Source organism: Daktulosphaira vitifoliae, unplaced genomic scaffold (assembly GCF_025091365.1).
Source record: "Daktulosphaira vitifoliae isolate Bord-2020 unplaced genomic scaffold, ASM2509136v1 Scaffold_4, whole genome shotgun sequence".
NCBI lineage: Eukaryota > Metazoa > Arthropoda > Insecta > Hemiptera > Phylloxeridae > Daktulosphaira > Daktulosphaira vitifoliae.
In genome coordinates this window covers 2,431,826-2,449,324 of record NW_026099575.1, presented here as the reverse complement: position 1 = coordinate 2,449,324, position 17,499 = coordinate 2,431,826, and the positions used below count along the sequence as shown (strand labels likewise).

The 17,499-nt window shown below is 27.8% G+C and overlaps 1 protein-coding gene and 1 long non-coding RNA gene across 13 annotated transcripts in view; both read right to left on the bottom strand.

Annotated features, from left to right (window-relative positions):
• LOC126905344 (sodium-independent sulfate anion transporter-like) overlaps window positions 1–17,499 on the bottom strand; it is a 31,581-nt gene that overhangs the window by 7,694 nt on the left and 6,388 nt on the right. For 7 of the 12 annotated variants that reach the window (XM_050684960.1, XM_050684955.1, XM_050684954.1 and 4 more), the window contains 10 exons: window positions 15,481–15,713; window positions 14,425–14,850; window positions 13,741–13,948; window positions 13,155–13,319; window positions 9,259–9,420; window positions 9,046–9,186; window positions 3,852–3,997; window positions 1,951–2,115; window positions 1,728–1,882; window positions 576–714 (listed from right to left, as the gene is read on the bottom strand). In XM_050684960.1, the coding sequence (XP_050540917.1) occupies window positions 576–714; window positions 1,728–1,882; window positions 1,951–2,115; window positions 3,852–3,997; window positions 9,046–9,186; window positions 9,259–9,420; window positions 13,155–13,319; window positions 13,741–13,948; window positions 14,425–14,850; window positions 15,481–15,713 (1,940 nt within the window). Of the gene's footprint in view, window positions 1–575; window positions 798–1,049; window positions 1,483–1,727; window positions 1,883–1,950; window positions 2,116–3,851; window positions 3,998–9,045; window positions 9,187–9,258; window positions 9,421–13,154; window positions 13,320–13,740; window positions 13,949–14,424; window positions 14,851–15,480; window positions 15,714–17,499 lie in introns of those variants that run through there. The other 5 variants (XM_050684961.1, XM_050684959.1, XM_050684963.1 and 2 more) reach the window with 4 other exon arrangements.
• Window positions 10,200–11,111, bottom strand: LOC126905380 (uncharacterized). Its single transcript, XR_007703989.1, has 2 exons — window positions 11,028–11,111; window positions 10,200–10,664 (listed from the first exon to the last, which is right to left on the bottom strand). It is a non-coding gene; the product is annotated as an uncharacterized LOC126905380 (long non-coding RNA).

Sequence of the window (17,499 nt, the reverse complement as noted above, 5' to 3'; positions counted from 1 at the left end):
GGTGAGAGCTGAGAAAAAGTGGTAACAGACACAAAAAAAAAAACACACATCATAGTAAAACCAATACCTTCTCAGCTTCGCATCGAAGCTAAAAACACATAGTGAAATTAAAACCTTCTCAGGTTCATGTTGAAGCTAAAAAATTATCGATTTCATTTAGAATTTTTTTCAATTTAAACTTGTATTGCATTGTATTGATTGAGTTATTAATAACTTGGTGGATTGGTAAATTATGTCTAGTAAATTTTTGATAATTATAATATCAAAATTCTATTGAATAGTCATTATTATTCAGGTTTTTACGATTTAGCAGCTATATTTTTCAAAATTAAATAAATTATTATCTTAAAATGTATAAAGACATTAGTATGCAATTATTAGGATTTTTACGTTTTAAACAAGTAATATTTGAAATTATGTTGTTAATGTGTTTAAAATAACAAAAATATCAAAATTTACATTGGACATTTCAAACTTTTTTAAATAGTTTTTTTTAAAGCATGTTTTTCAACAACTCTGGCAATCAATAATATTTTAATTTTAATGGTTGATGTACTTGTTGAATATCAACTAACCATTCTTACCTTTTGGAGGTCGGCAGCTGCTAAGTGAAACCTACAGATCGGTGCCATTATATAGCGAAGTACTTTTGTTAGAAATAGCTTGTACTTTTTGTGTTTTTCTAGTAACGGAAATTCTTCGTTATTCTCGTTACTATTTATCATAATTTCTAATTATTTATAAAGTATTAATTATAAAGCTCAATTGTATTACTTGTTTACACCAGAAATGTTTACCTGTAAATAATAGTCGTTTGATATATATTATGGACAAAGGTTAAATGACAACCAATTAAAACTGATTATCCAAACAAAAACATTCCTCTATACTTCGCGTAAAAAAAGGTAAGTATAATAAAAAAACACAGTTCTTAAAGTTGTTTTATAATTTTATAGCTAAGTTTTTTAAACTATAGATATAATTTGTGCAAAAATTTACCAAATTTATTTTTTACTGAACTAGCGTGATGACTAATTAATACTTAAAAAGCTATAAATACAATTAAATAACTTATTACTTTTTTTTTATCAATATATTTTAGACTACTTATTACCATTTTATACCTCAGTCAAAAATTTTAAAAGTTTTTTAACGGTTTCCATTAAAATTATTTAACAAAATAGAGTGCTACTGTGATATTTTATTTCAAACATTTAACTCATTTTAAGCGTTGCTTCACTATTACGAGTTACATTAACATGAGAAATAATGTAAAATACCTAATAAAATAAGTTTATTTTTAAATAGAAAAATTTTATCAAATATAGATGCTTTTTATTTTGAAATTAAAATCATAATTGTACAATTTGAACTATTTAAGTTAAACTTAATATTTTTAAAATATAAGCGTAAAAATTAATTCCTGTTTTTATTTATGAATTATTTTTTTAAATTTACATTATAGTAGTCTGAACTTCATTACTGTAATTAAAAAAAAAATAATTAATAGTAAATGTTTATTGATGATAATAATTAATAGCAAAATTGGCGTATTTAAAGGTGGCGACACAAGGACTTATACCCTTCCCATAGTCAAAGTTATGCTGCCATACAAATTTTTGATAACTCTTATTTAATGCTTACAATATAAGATTGTTCATAAATAAAATGTATTATCCTTCCCTTATTTAATTTCTAAATACGCCCCTGAACAATCATGCTAATACCTGTCAATTATTTCTTCTAATTCTTGTTTATTGCTACAAAAAATAATATGACTGTCATTAATGCCATCAAATACTCTGATAACACTAGGTTTAAGATTGAACATGTACATTTTTTGACCTTTTCTTGATAAATCATGTGATATTGTTGAAAAAACCTTATCAGTTTTACATACTTAATTACATTAAGAAAATATTACTAATACTTAATAAAAATAAAAGTTACATTTGCAGTTGTAAAATCAGCTTCAAATATTCTTGAACCATCAATTACTATTGAAAGCTCTCCACTATTATCATATTCTGTTATAAGTTTTCTTACATTCTCAGTGGAAGGAAAAATTAGATATCTATCCGGAGTCAACAACAAATATTTTACATCGTTTGAGGTCTAGTTATCGAACAATTAATTTAAAATAACTTTTAGTGAACTCAAAATTGCATAATATATTTCAAATACTTTTAAAAAAGATTTTCTATTTATAAAACTCGTCGATTAGAGACTAATACATCGTATCTTAAATAAAAAGTATAATATTGGTACCTAAACTGTCATACGAGTTCAATAAATAAATCAATGATTTCCGAAAAATTAATAATTTACTATTACTTTTGTAATTAGTTGATGTCTACAAAAAATTTTTTATGAAAAATTTAAGATGCATTATTTTATTATTTATATAAGAAATAATCTTATAGAAATAATGAAATTGCGTATGTACAAGCATTTAATTTTATTCATGTTTGAACAGTGTAAAATTCATGTGTTGGATATTATTTTTTTCTCTGTAATTACTACAATTAAGCAATTTGATACGAATTTGCTAAAAGAAATATTTGACTAATTTCACCATATTTAGCTTTAAAAGAATTTATTTTTTAGTATACGATTGGTTTATTAAGAACAAAATATTTATGGGTAGAACAAAGTCTTCCAGATCCGATGATAAATTCATTCAATGAAATAAACTTTTATTTTTAAATACTCTTCTTAAAAATATTTTTATTTAACAGAACTAGAAAAATTTTATATTTAGTTTTGAATGTTCGAGTGGAGGATAATTTGGGAACTGGACAAGGTACTTTTACCCTCATTATGTCTACAGGGTATTTTGTAAGTAAGAAAACGGGGCAATTGTTACAAATAACGAGAACAATGAAGACCCGTTTTCTGACTTACTGAACATTTATGTACAGGCTAGCTGGTGAAAAAAAATAATATGAAATAATGACACAAAACAGAAATTTACCAGTTCAATATTATTTCTTTTTTAATCGTTTACCTATTGAACGTTGTCGTTGGGATAATTTATTTTTAACTTTTAGTACATAATTTAAGTTTTCTTTTAACACATTTTTAAAGAACGGAGAATTTGTTGAAAAATTAAAAGATAATATAATATTTAAAAAATAACCCATTTTTTTTCAACTGTAACAATCTAAATTTTAATCAAGATTTAAAAATTTTTTATTTCTTTATTGCTAATTTGAGACAAAGAAGCCCACCCAGAGTCAAAAATTTCAAGTTGTATTCAATTTATACTAATATAACTGGCTTATTTTGAGTGTTTAGTAATTAATAAGCTCCTTATGTCTCGAGCTATATATTTACACAGTAAAATCTAAAATAATAATAACTTGTTCTATTATATAATAAGATAATAATAAGCTTAATATATAAAGCTTATATTTAAAAAAATTAGTTATAACCAATTTTTTCGTGAAAACTTCTAGTACTATCAGTATTAAAAAAAAAAGTTTTGTCGAATTTTTCTGGATTATTTAATGATTCGACCCTAGATTTCTTTCATTTATAGTAAATTTTTAACCAAATACAATTTGCGATATTTTATGTATCGTTAAGCGAAATTAGTTTTGTAGGTGTAGTGATATCGTAAAGTGATTATAATTTTTTCTAGATATAACTTATTAGTCGCCGTTCTAAGAGATATTTAATATAATACTTTATTTTTTTATTTGCACTAAAATGAAATATTTAGCAGTTTTTTTATTTAATTATCATTAATTTATTTAATGATTTTGTTTATTTCATCATTATTATTATAAAACATATAGTTCTTCAACTTTTAAATTAGGATGGAATAATTTTTAAAAATCGTACTATACCTTTTGAATTTCTATTGATATTTTTGGTTTTGCCGCACTTGATAATATAAACCCTATGTTGAGAAAAATACCAAAAAGTACTCCTATTTCTAACGGAAAAACTAGGCATGCAAAAAATGTTACAAAAACAAAAATGAGATCTTTTTCTGAAAAAAAAAAAATATTATTAAAAATATTTACAAAAAAAAATTTATTTTGATTCATCCATTTTTAAAAAAAGTTATGACAGTTTTAAGTAAACAAATTTTAAATAATAGCAAAATTTACCGATTTTATAATCCGCAAGGGAATCCGCAAGGATCACGGGACTAATAACCCTGCGGTCCCTAGTTAATTCAGTGAGGATGGCAACACGTACCACTGCTCTTAGTCGGTCATGACTTTGGTTAGTTGGGACCACTAGGCCTGGGCACACCTGCTTGCAATCAGCGAATAGGCCCCCTAACCCAGCCATACAAAGTGAAAGGGTTGCTACCTTGTCATAGGGTAGTTAGCCGAAAGGTAAAATGACCATTAGGATACTCTATAACAGCTGGCACACCATAGAGTATACAGCCTTATCGCAGTAACGAGCTCTGCTGTGATGGACCTTTATTTCTTGACTACTCGTGAAAACTATATGGATAAAAACATACAAGCACCACAAAATAACGAACTTGGGACAATCAGGGATCCTACGGACAACCTGTCGGAACAAGAACGTGAACTGGCGACTCTTCGCAGAAGAATCGCCGAACTTGAAGGTGTCAATGCGAACAACGGGACACTTGGTGAACCGTCTACTAGCAAAAAGTCAGCAACGTCAACAAATATAGACCAGGAATCACAATATCAACTAGGAACAGTAGCTGATGAAATCGAGGGTCTAAAACTTAGACCTGAGAAACTGAGTGGCAGTCAGAGGCGCAATCTGAAGAAAAGCTGGGCAATCATGGAGGGGCAAAAGAACCTACCAAAGGAGGGAGACAAGGGAACCGAAGCTTTAAAACCTGATGACAAGGTTCAAGAACCTCCATGTAAGAAGACTCATTGGGTACCGACCTACAGGGATGTGTTAACCGATGATAAAAATGTAGCTCTGGTCCTCGCAGGATACTCCACTAACAAATTGACCACAGAGCAGGGGCTACTCATTGAATCTTGTGTTGGAGACTTGATACTGTCGGGTCCTGATGGAACCCAACTAAACGTACCTAGGTTTGAAGACACCAGACTCATTGATGGAGCACTTGTGATCAGTACAGCCTAAGAGAGCTTTCTTAAATGGCTCACTAATCATGTCTAACTGATAAAACCTTGGGACTGTGCAGAAATCCAAATGGAAGCTTACAACCCGATTAAGTATAAACGGATGATCACTCATATACCAGGCCTGCCAAAAGAATCCAAGAAAATCTTGGACATTTTGGTAAAATAGAATTCAGGGCTGAACACGGCAATCTGGAAAGTCCACCATGAGACAGAAGTTGGCACGAAAGGACAAACTTTGTTTCTAAGTGTGAACGTGAAGAGCATAGTCAAACTGGAGGAACTGAAGCGCAGTCTATATTTTGGAATGGGCAGANAATAGAATTCAGGGCTGAACACGGCAATCTGGAAAGTCCACCATGAGACAGAAGTTGGCACGAAAGGACAAACTTTGTTTCTAAGTGTGAACGTGAAGAGCATAGTCAAACTGGAGGAACTGAAGCGCAGTCTATATTTTGTTTGCTTCACGGACTATGTTGCCAAGCAGCCACCAGCCCAGTAGGATGTGAAGAAATCAGTTCCACAAAAATCTGGGGAGAGGAAGGCTGAAGAATCACCAGTGCCATTTGGAAAAAGAGGCAAGGCACAGATAAGAAATAAACGGACTCACTTCACACCTGCCTTGAAAGGGAAGGGAGGAAATGGGTTACCTAAGGGAAAGGGACCCAGGAAACCGCCATCCTCAACAACGACCACAGCTGAAGGGAACCTTTCTACGGATCCAAAAAAAATATGGAGAGAGAACCCAAGGAGCAGTCGCCAACTGGGAACGGCGGGGAGACACCACCCAAAAATAAAAAACTGGGACAACTACAGGGCAGATCTTTTTTGTGACCTAAATAACCTTCAGTTTAGATTGGTTTAGATTACGATTTCCCGCGTCATCTACGCTCATATCAGCTGTCCTCATATCGCATTCAATAACATTCCTTCAACTCTTTTTTGGTCTTCCTCTAACTCTTCTTCCTTCAACATTCATTTCTATAATTGTTCTTACAGCTTCTGATTCCTCTTTCCTCACAACATGACCAAACTATCTATGTCTATTTTCTCTCATCTTATTCACGATTGACGCTACACTTATACTCCCTCTTATATGCTCGTTCTTTATCCTGTCTTTTGGAGAGAGATGAATTAGGTGATGTAAGGGGTACCTGGCAATGAGGATGCGGTGATAGGTGTAGATATGAATGGACATGTAAGTAATGAGAGGAGAGGATATGAAAGAGTACATGGAGGATATGGTTTTAGTCGGAAGAATGAGGCTGGGGAAAGAATCCTGAATTTCGCAGTATCGTATGATCTTGCTGTGGTTAATACTTATTTAAGAAAGAGGGAAGAATATTATAGAACATATAAGAGTGGATGGAATAGATCACAGATTGACTATTTTATATGGAAGAGAAAGAGCGTAAAGCGAGTAAAAGATTGTTAAGTTATATCAGGCGAGAGTGTAACTACACAATATAGACTGATGGTAATAGAGTTTTGGTGTACCGGGAAGAGATTATACAAAAATAGAAGGAACACGGAGGAAATATCGAATATCTGGTGATGGAAATTGAAAGAGGAAAATAAAAGAGTTAGTAATGACGGTCAAAGAGAGGACGGTGTGGAATGTCGAGGAAGACATTAATGATGTGTGGAATAAATTTGCTAGTTGTGTAAAGAATACTGCATAGGAGATTGTTTTATAAAGTAGGATTAGATGCCAGGAAACAAAGAAACCTGGTGGTGGAATGAAAACGTTCAAAAAATCATAAAAAGTAAGAAAAAGTAAATGAAAGTATGGCAGAAGAGCAAAAAGAGAGAAGATTGGATGGAGTATAAACATTTGTGTAAAGAAGTCAAGTGTGCAGTAAGTAAAGCGAAGTTTAAGAGGTATGATGTGTTGTATGATAGGCTAGGAATAAAGGAAGACGAGAAAGAAATCTATAGACTTGCAAAAGTAAGAGAGAAAAGGTCTAAAGATTATCATTATATAAGGTGCATAAAGAGTGTTGACAATAAGGTACTCTCGAGTGATGATGATGTGAAAAAAAGATGGAAAGAGTATTTTGAAAAATTACTGAATGAAGAGTACTCAAAAGAGACATTAGAAGATATCTCGTGGAATGAGGAACTGGTAGATTTAATTAGTGAGAAAAAGGTATGGGAGGCTGTGGCATCATTGAAAAAGAATATAGCGGAAGGATCAGATGAAGTGCTAAAAGAAGTATTGAAAATATTAGTCGGTGTTGGCATAAGGTGCTTGAAGGAACTTTTAAATAAAATCTTATTAGAAGGGAAAATTCCAATTGATTGGAGGAATAGTATTGTGGTGACGATATTTAAAGGTAAAGGTGACATACAGGAGTGTGGAAATTATAGAGACATAAAGCTTATGAGTCATAGTATGAAAATTTAGGAAAAGGTAACAGATTAGAGAATAAGAAATGAGACATCGGTATATAAAATACCACTTTAGATTTATGCCTGGTAAGTCAACAATGGTGCCAGTATTTTGTGTGAGGCAACTAATAAAAAAGTTTAGGGAAAAGAAGAAAAAGCTGTATATGGTATTATAGATTTGGAGAAAGCATATGATAGAGTACTGAGAGAGGTTTTAATGGGGGACATTAATGAGAAAAGAAGTCCCGAAAAGGTACATTAATATAATAGAAGATATGTATGATAACACTCGTACCCGAGTAAAAAGTGTAGGAGGAGTAACAGAAGGATTTCGGATAAGAGTAGAAGTGCACCACGGTTCTGCTTTAAGCCCTTTCTTATTCTCTATGGTGATGGATGAAATTACTAAAGAAATACAAGGAGAGATGCCATGGTAAAAGTTGTTTGCTGACGATATAGTGTTAATAGGAGAAAATAGGGAGGGAATTAATCAAAGGTTAGAAATGTGGAGATTAGCTCTTCAAGAATAGGGTTTAAGAATTGGTAGAAGTAAAACAGAGTATATAGAGTACGAATTTGACAAAGGAGAACACGAGATAGGTGAAATAAGGAGATCAGTGACAATAGGCGAGGACGTAATTGAAGAGGTGGAAAGTTTTAAGTATTTAGGGTCAGTTTTGCAAAAGAGCGGTGGTATTTACGAGGATGTAAGGCATAAGATTAAGTGCGAGTAAGTAGAGAGAAGCGTCTGGCGTCTTATACGATAAAAGAATTTCAATGAGGCTGAAAAGTAAATTCTATAAGACTATAGTGTGGCCAGCTATGATGTATGGTTCAGATTTTTGAGCGGTTGATAAGAAAGTTGAGCAGAAAATTAGTGTAGCAGAGATGAGAATGCTTAGATGGATGAGTGGAGTGACTAGAAAAGATAGAATAAGGAACGAGCATATAAAAGGGAATATAGGTGTAGCATCAATCACGGATAAGATGAGAGAAAATAAACATAAATAGTTTGGTCATGTTATGAGGAGAAAAGAGTTGGAAGCTGTAACAACAGTTATAGAGATTAATGTTGAAGGAGAAGAGGTAGAGGAAGACCAAAGAGGAGATGGAGGGATGCTATTAGATGCGATATGAGAACAGCTGATGTGAGCATAGATGATGCGGGAGATCGTATCAAGAGGAAATTTAGGATAAGGGTGGCCGAGCCCAAGGAGTTAGGATTAAGACAAGAAAGAAGAAGAAGAAGTATTTCTTTGGTATCTTAATAATTATGATATGAGTAGGTTAGAAGCAAAATTCACAAGTAACCATTTTCTTGTTTAAATATTGTTCTTATTTAAGAAGTCTTTTAAAAAATATATTTAATATTTATTTTATTGATTGTCAAACTGTGCTTAGAAAAATATTATAGTGATGGAAATTTGTGATTTTATAATTCTAGCCTACTAATATATTGGTTATTATTTATTAATAAATAAATTGAAACTTATAAATGATTATTAACTTTTAAATTATTTTATTTCAGTTTAATTAAGAATTTGATAATTCTTACTTTTTGAATAGTAAATTATTTTTATTGGTTCAATCTCGATCATCGAAAATGATGCAGCAATTATTACAGAGGCTAGTGATGCTTTTGGAATGTAATAAAAATATGGCGTCAGAAATATAAGTGCTACCATTACAGTTATTCCTACGCTCGAAAAAATACAATTACTTCTAATTAGTATTTTAATTATAAAAAATTTATATTTACGAATTTTACCTGTATATAATCCTCCTAATGGGGTCTTCACTCCGCTTGAATAGTTTAGTGCGCCTCTTGCTAAAGCTCCTGACCCAGGAAATCCTTGGACAAATGAGCTCCCTATATTTGAGAGACCTATCGCCAAAAACTCTTGACTTGTGTTTACAGCATTTCCATCAGCTAGTAAAAATATTTAAGAATAATTCTAGGAAAAAGATTTGTGATTATGTAAATAGAAGAAGACAACACAGCATAGTGGGGGATTATGACATAGTTGGGATGAGTATAAAAGATATTTAACAGTGATGAACATAACTATCATAAAAAAAGCTTGATGCGAATTTTGAAACTTCACAATTTGTATATTTTAAAATTTCCCTTAAATATTAATTGCCTATAAATTATTAAAAATCAAAGCTATATTAAAAATATATATTAATATTAATAAATATTGAAAATATTTAACTCGAATTGCCACAAAAATTATTTAAATATCGCAGATACGTTTCAGGAACAATGTTACCATCATCAACGCTAAACACATCTGTAGTTCACTTCAAGAACTTTAATTTGATGTAGCTTAAACATTTTAAATTTTCTGAAAACTTTTCAAAAATTGAAAAAAAAATTGTACATGTGTGGGTGGTTTTTTCAAATCCATACTATACTTTGGTTTTTTATTGAATTTTTATACAAAAAATTCTTTAAGATAGCATATTATGTTTAATATGTTTGTTTTAATATTTCATAAGGACAAGTATATATTTGAAAGAGTTATAGCAAAAAAACAAAATTATTTTCAAATTATTTTTTCATATTTAAGTATATTACATAAGCTTTAATTTAAGGTATTTAAAAAAAAAGCATGTCGAATGAAAAAAGTATATAAATAGTACTTATCATGAAAAAAATTGTATTGATCGATACATTTCACAAAAAGTTATAGAAATATAAAATTAAAAAAAACCCAGCACAGGGGGGTCGCGGCACAGTTGTGACGTGGTATAGTTGGATCAAGTATAATGATATCTGACAGTGATTAAAATCACTATCAAAAATAAACGCTTCGATGCAAATCTTTAGATAGTGTTTAATTTTAAAAAAATTGGTGTTTTATTCCAAAAGCTACTTGATCTGCTGGTTCCTTAATATCTCGATTAAGATAAAGTATGTCGAATGAAAAAGGGTTTATTAAAAAATATTATTTCTCATAAAAAAATTGTGTGGATCCATAAACTTTTCAATAAGTTATAGCATTATAAAGTTAAATATAATATGAATAATAAAATCGAGAATTTTCACACGAAAATAGCATTCGGTAGCCATTTTCGCCGTGAAGAAAAGTCCAGAGGTCAAATTTTTTTTTTTCAAATTAAAGTATATTACATTAGCTTTAATTTAAGATATATATAAAAGTGTCAGACCTTCCGGAACATTTTCAAAAGTTAAGTTAAAAAAGTAAATTTTTTGTGAAAAAGTTGTCATTTTAAATCTCCTTCTGTGGGCAGGTTAAGTGTCAGATTTACAAAAAAAATATACCAAATGATAAGTAAAGACATCAAGCATCTATATAAAAAAGAATTATATTGATATGTTCATTTTTGAAAAAGTTAGAGCATTATTAAGTTAAAAATATAAAAAAAAATTATTTTACAAAAATCGTAATTTTTTATTAACTTTGATGTCAACTTTCACCACGAAGACAAGTCCAGAGGTCAAATTTTTTTTTTTCAAATTAAAGTATATTACATTAGCTTTAATTTAAGATATATATAAAAGTGTCAGACCTTCCGGAACATTTTCAAAAGTTAAGTTGAAAAAGTTAATTTTTTGTGAAAAAGTTGTCATTTTAAATCCCCCCCTGTGGGCAGATTAAGTGTCAGATTTACAAAAAAAATATACCAAATGATAAGTAAAGACATCAAGCATCTATATAAAAAAAAATTATATTGATATGTTCATTTTTGAAAAAGTTAGAGCATTATTAAGTTAAAAATATAAAAAAAAATTATTTTACAAAAATCGTAATTTTTTATTAACTTTGATGTCAACTTTCACCACGAAGACAAGTCCAGAGGTCAAATTTTTTTTTTTCAAATTAAAGTATATTACATTAGCTTTAATTTAAGATATATATAAAAGTGTCAGACCTTCCGGAACATTTTCAAAAGTTAAGTTGAAAAAGTTAATTTTTTGTGAAAAAGTTGTCATTTTAAATCCCCCCCTGTGGGCAGAAAAAAGGTCAAATTTACAAAAAAAATATACCAAATAATAGGTAAAGACATCAAGCATCTATATAAAAAAAAATTATATTGATATGTTCATTTTTGAAAAAGTTACGGCAGTTTTTAGTAAAAAAAATTGAAAAAATTTCGAAAATTAGCGATTTTTAAATTTGTAATTTTTTTGGAGGTTTCCCCCATTTACGGGGAACGAGGGAAATTTTTTCAATTTTGAAGGGTAATGTCTTCGACTAGATACAATTTGTGATCTTTTGACGTATCGTTGAATAAAATCCGTTCGGTGAGAGCTAAGAAAAATTAGTAACAGACACACAAAAAAAAACACATCATAGTAAAACCAATACCTTCTCAGCTTCGCATCGAAGCTAAAATGTAAAATTAAAATCGAGAATTTTAACACAAAAATAGCATACGGTAGCCGTTTTCACCGTGAAGACGAAAAAAAAATCCGAAATTTTTAGTTGTTAATAAAATATATTACATTAGCTTTAATTAAGGACATATATGTAAGTGTCAATATTCCCAGAACACTTTCAAAAGTTAAGTTGAAAAAGTTGTCATATGGAATAAAAGGCCAGATTAAATAAAAACTATCAAATAATAGGTTAATACTTAATATATCTATATTTTTTAAAAAGTTATGGTAGTTTTAAGAAAAAAAAATGTCAAAAATTAGCGATTTTTAAATTTGTAATTTTTTTGGAGATTTCCTTCATTTACGGGAAACGAGGGAAATTTTTTCAATTTTTGAGGGTACTAAGTACAATTTGTGATCTTTTGACATATCGCTGAAAGAAATCGGTTCGCCGAGAGCTGAGAAAAAGTGGTAACAGATTAAAAAAAAAATACTTCATAGTAAAATTAATACCTTATCAGCTTCACATAGAAGTAAATTTTAAATGACTAAATATACCAATTTTAAAAATAGTAATTTTTTTTTTATTTTCACTCATTTACGGGGAACATGGGAAATGTTTTAGGGTAATGTCTTAAACTAAATACAATAATTTAACATATCGTTACACAAAACGATACGTCAAAAGTGATACATGATCTATTTCAAACTTTTCTTATACTAAGTTTGTTCATGAAATACAGAATAAAGAAATATTTATTGTCTCTTGTATATTTTATTAAAATTTATTTTGGATCAGTATTTTTAATAAAAAAAATTGTTGAAAATGCAATTTTTTACGATTGCGTATTTTAAAATATTTTTTTTAATTTTTTGAACAATTATTGGTTTGAAGAGATTAAAATTTAGTTATTTTGATAAATAAACCAATAAAATCGGTCTAGTGATTTAATAGAAAGACATAAAAAGAAATCGTGGTAAAACAAATATCATCTCAGTTAAAAAGGGACAAGTGATTATGTGGTTAACATAATCTACATTAAATACATACAGTCATTGGTTAAATTACTTTTAACAAAATTAAAATTATTTGTAACATTTTCAAAAATAATTATATATATAAAAATTTTAAAATAATTATTATAAAAATTAACTAGTAAATTATTTTTTGCAATGAAGTAATTCATACTTCTTACTGAAGTAATTCTTCATAACTATTAAATTACCTAAATCGTTATAAACATATAACGTTTGTATGTTATATAGTACATTTTTAGTTAATTAGTAGAAAGGGTTAATAGTTTCTTAAAATATACCGAATTTTCTACTAAGTGATATGCTCTCTAACATCGAGATTAGTGGAACAACAATAATGCCAAAACCCATATTTGTGACTATTTTAATAAATCCTTCTTCTTTTCTATCTACATTGATATTAAATTCTGGCCATTTTAGTTGAGGAAGGCCAGAAGGTATCTTGCCTAAAAAAAAGTAACTAAGTATAATCTTACAATTAAATATTTGAAAAAATAAATTCTAAAACTAAACCTTAAAAAAAATTACTTAATGATGATAGTTAAATATAATGTTTATGATGAAGTTAATAAATTCGATATATTTTTTTTCTTAAAAAATATCCTTAAAACCCTTTTTTATTACTACAATAAAATTTATAAAAATTTAATTATAATTAAACTTGGTTAAATATTAGCTATATTAATATTTTAAAAATGACAATGATACATTTTAGAATTATTCCCCTTAATATTATACATGTTCTTGTAATAATTATTAATAGAACATGTATTAATTATAATTAATAAAACAAAACCATGGTTAAAAAGTAAAGTAAAATTATACTTTACTTTTAACCATTTTTATAAACATTTATTTTTAACTTACCAATGATTTTAAATGAAATAGGACGTGAACTAGAAGCTTTTACAGTATGATTTGAATAATTTATATAGTAATAACTAATAAAACAACATACTATTACTACAAATAAATTTCGAAAAGCACCTATCATCCATAGTATTTTAATTAAAATATTGTGTTTTGACATTTTTTGTTCTTGATTCTTTATACCAACATGTATATTGCTTAACATCTGTTAAATAAAATATAAATATATAAAATATTTTTATATTTATAAAATTTAGAAAGAAGTGACACTTAAAGGGTCCCAAAGTGTTAACTGCTTTACCTTGTCAATTAGTTAACACTACACCGCAAATACAAGCAAAGCGTTGTCTATGATAAAAAAACTAAGCAAATTTGGATTAGATTTTGTAAATAGTACATATAAATGGAGTAAATGATGGCTCATTTATTTCTTATAAATCTTTTAATAGCCAGTCGATATATTTATCTCGATAAAAATGAAAAAATGGTCTTTTTCAATAAATTATACAATACACATGAAGATTAATGATACTCTTTTAATTATCTTATAAAATAATTTTTATTCTAAGTATGAAATTATAGAGTTTTTCTTTTATTTTAAACCATTTATATTTTGTATTTATCTGTTATTACTCTTAAATATTATACATTTTTTGTAATACAAAATGTATTTTGTTTTACTTTTAAAACTTGCAGTGTAAGAATACATGATACACCTATAACTGTATCTGTATAATTTTCAACATTGACATTTTTTATATCTTTAGTCAATGATTGCACCATTTGTATTAGTGTGGCACCACGAACTTTGATGCCCGTTAAGTCTTTAATTTGTGAACAAATTATGAGAATTCCAACCGCTGTTGTGAAACCTGTAGTGACTGGTACAGATATGAAATTCATTAGCATCGCCATGCCAGTGAAATGCATCAATATTTGAATGATTCCAGTAATAAAGCACAGAAAAGTAGCATATGTTGGACCTTGATCTTGAATCGTATTATAGGTTAATAGAGCCACAATAGCTGATGGACCCATAGGAACTGATTTACTGGTTCCCATAAACGCGTATACTATTGGACTGATGAATGAACTGTAAAGGCCGAACTAAAATAAATAATATTTAGTGTGGTGGTGATAATTGAAATATTAAATTGTATGAATTATGCTATTAGATATTAAAAAAGTTATAGTTTGGATTATGAATAAAAATAAATAAATAAAATATATTTATAACAAATTATAATTAATTAATATAATATTTTAAGTTCTAGTTCATAATATAGTAGAATTAAAATCAGATGAGGGATGACCTCAGTGAGTGATTCTTGTTTATTAAAAATTTTTTAACTAAAAAGAAAATAATATATTATATAATAATATATATAATATATTTTCTGAGATAATGTTTATTAAAAATAATTAAATTCAAAAATTAGTATTTTGCTATTCGTATTACATAATTTATTTTATTTGTAATACATATACAAAAAAGAAAGAAGAATGGAAAATAAAAAACCTTAAAGGGTATTCGAGTTTCTAAATAAACGTGAAAAAATTATTTGTAAAGCATACTGTATCCTTTTTTGATCTAACACTATAGTTCTTATAATTTTTAGTTATTTTATATTATTATACATTATAAAATTAATTTAAAATAACTAAAAATTATTTTAATTTATTAAATAAAAAATTAATTATATTATTTTATATAATCTGATCAGTATAATAACTTACTTGAGCTGGTACTCCAGCAATACCAGCTAATCCCATTGACTGAGGTATAACAGTTAAACCAATTGTCAGGCCAGCTAGTAAATCACCAAAAAAATTACCCATGGAATACTCGGGTAGCCAATGCAGAATGTATAGTTTCTTTGAAATGCAATCCAAAAACGTGTGTGGACATTTGTAAATAAGATTTACACTATAATAACCAACGTGGTATTCTCTATCTTGATCATTTATCTCTAATTAATTTAATAAAAAAAAGAATATATATACTTAATTTGTATACGAGGTAATTCATTATGCACAAGACAATTTTATTCTTGGTATCTATTGAAAAATTTGAATTTCCGTATTGAGAAAGATTATTCAGATAAACTTAAAATTATAATTATTTAACTTTATAACATTATAACTATTATAAAGTTAAACAATTATTTTTCATTTCTTCAAACCCTTAGTTTTCATTTTCTTAAATAAAAACCTTTATTAGCTTCGACGCGAAGCAGAGAAGGCATTAATTTTACTATGATGTGTTTTTTTTTGTGTCTGTTACCATTTTTTCTCAGCTCTTACTGAACCGATTTGATTATTTATTCTATAATTAATACTATTAATTATAGAATTATTTGAAAAATGTATTGATCATTAAATATACGATTTTTATAACAAAATTCTTTTTATAATTTTAATTTTATAATTCTATAATTTTTTGAAAAATGTATGGATCATTACAATTTTTTATGATAAATACTATTTATATACTTCTACAATTCGACATACTTTTTTTTTAAATCGGACCATTTCCCTTCATAGAAGTGATTCAAAACTTAAAAATGCGTATAGAAAGTAAAACTTTTTCACTTAATTTTTAATTAAAATATATTTATTGATTATTCATAAATAACTTAATAATCAAACATAAATATTTGTTATATCAATTAAAAGAATTTTGTTATTATTTAGGTAATATGTAAAACTCTAATTGCAGATTTGAAATTGGTGTAAAAATGGGTTTAGAAAAGTATATTTTGGTTTCGGATGAAAATTCCTTGTAGACCAGTAAATTTATTTATAAATAACAAATTTTTAAGTATTGCATCAAGATCTTCCACTTTTATATTTGTTTGTCATAAATGTAATAACTACTTTATAATTTTTCATAATTTCATCGTAAAAATTACAATATTAATTATACAATATTTAAATTATTAAATATCAATTTCATACTATATTTAATTGCTATAATATATATATATATATATTATACTTATAAATCATAAAACTTGAGGATATAAAAAGGAAATAGGAGATCATGTAGCTTTTGGAATAATTTACCAATTTTTTAAAATTAAATACTATCTACAGATTTGCATCGAAGCGTTTTTTTTTATAGTGATTTTAATCACTGTTAGATATTATTATACTTGACTCAACTATGCCACGTCCCCACTGTGCCGCGACCTCAGTGAGATGAGTTTTTAAAACTAAACACTATTTACATACATACATTTTTTTTATTTTAATAATATAACAGAAAATTTTTTTTTTTCAATTTTATTTATATATTTTTTTTTATCCAATCAACGTTTGTATTTTAAAATAGTTTAAAGATAAAAAGTGAAAATGCGTCATTAATTAGGCGTTCATTAGACCAGAGACAGGAATAATTTGTTTTGATAGCCTATAAATTACGGTAGTTAACAATAAAAATTATATAAATCCCTATACATCGGTCGATTGAGGATGTACAATTGCGTTGATTAGAAAGATACGTCTTTCAATAGTTATAAATTATAATTATTATTATAATTTTTAATATTAATAAACAAATAACATTATACTTAAAAATGTCTGTTAGATAAATAAACAGAGGCATTAGAAAATGGAATTAGTACAAAATCATTTAAATGAATTTGAAGTTAACTGACATTAACTTTCTGTAATTGACTTAGGGCTGATAGCATAAATATATTTTAAGAATAAATTGTAATTTTTTTGCTATCATATTATTTAAATAATATTATG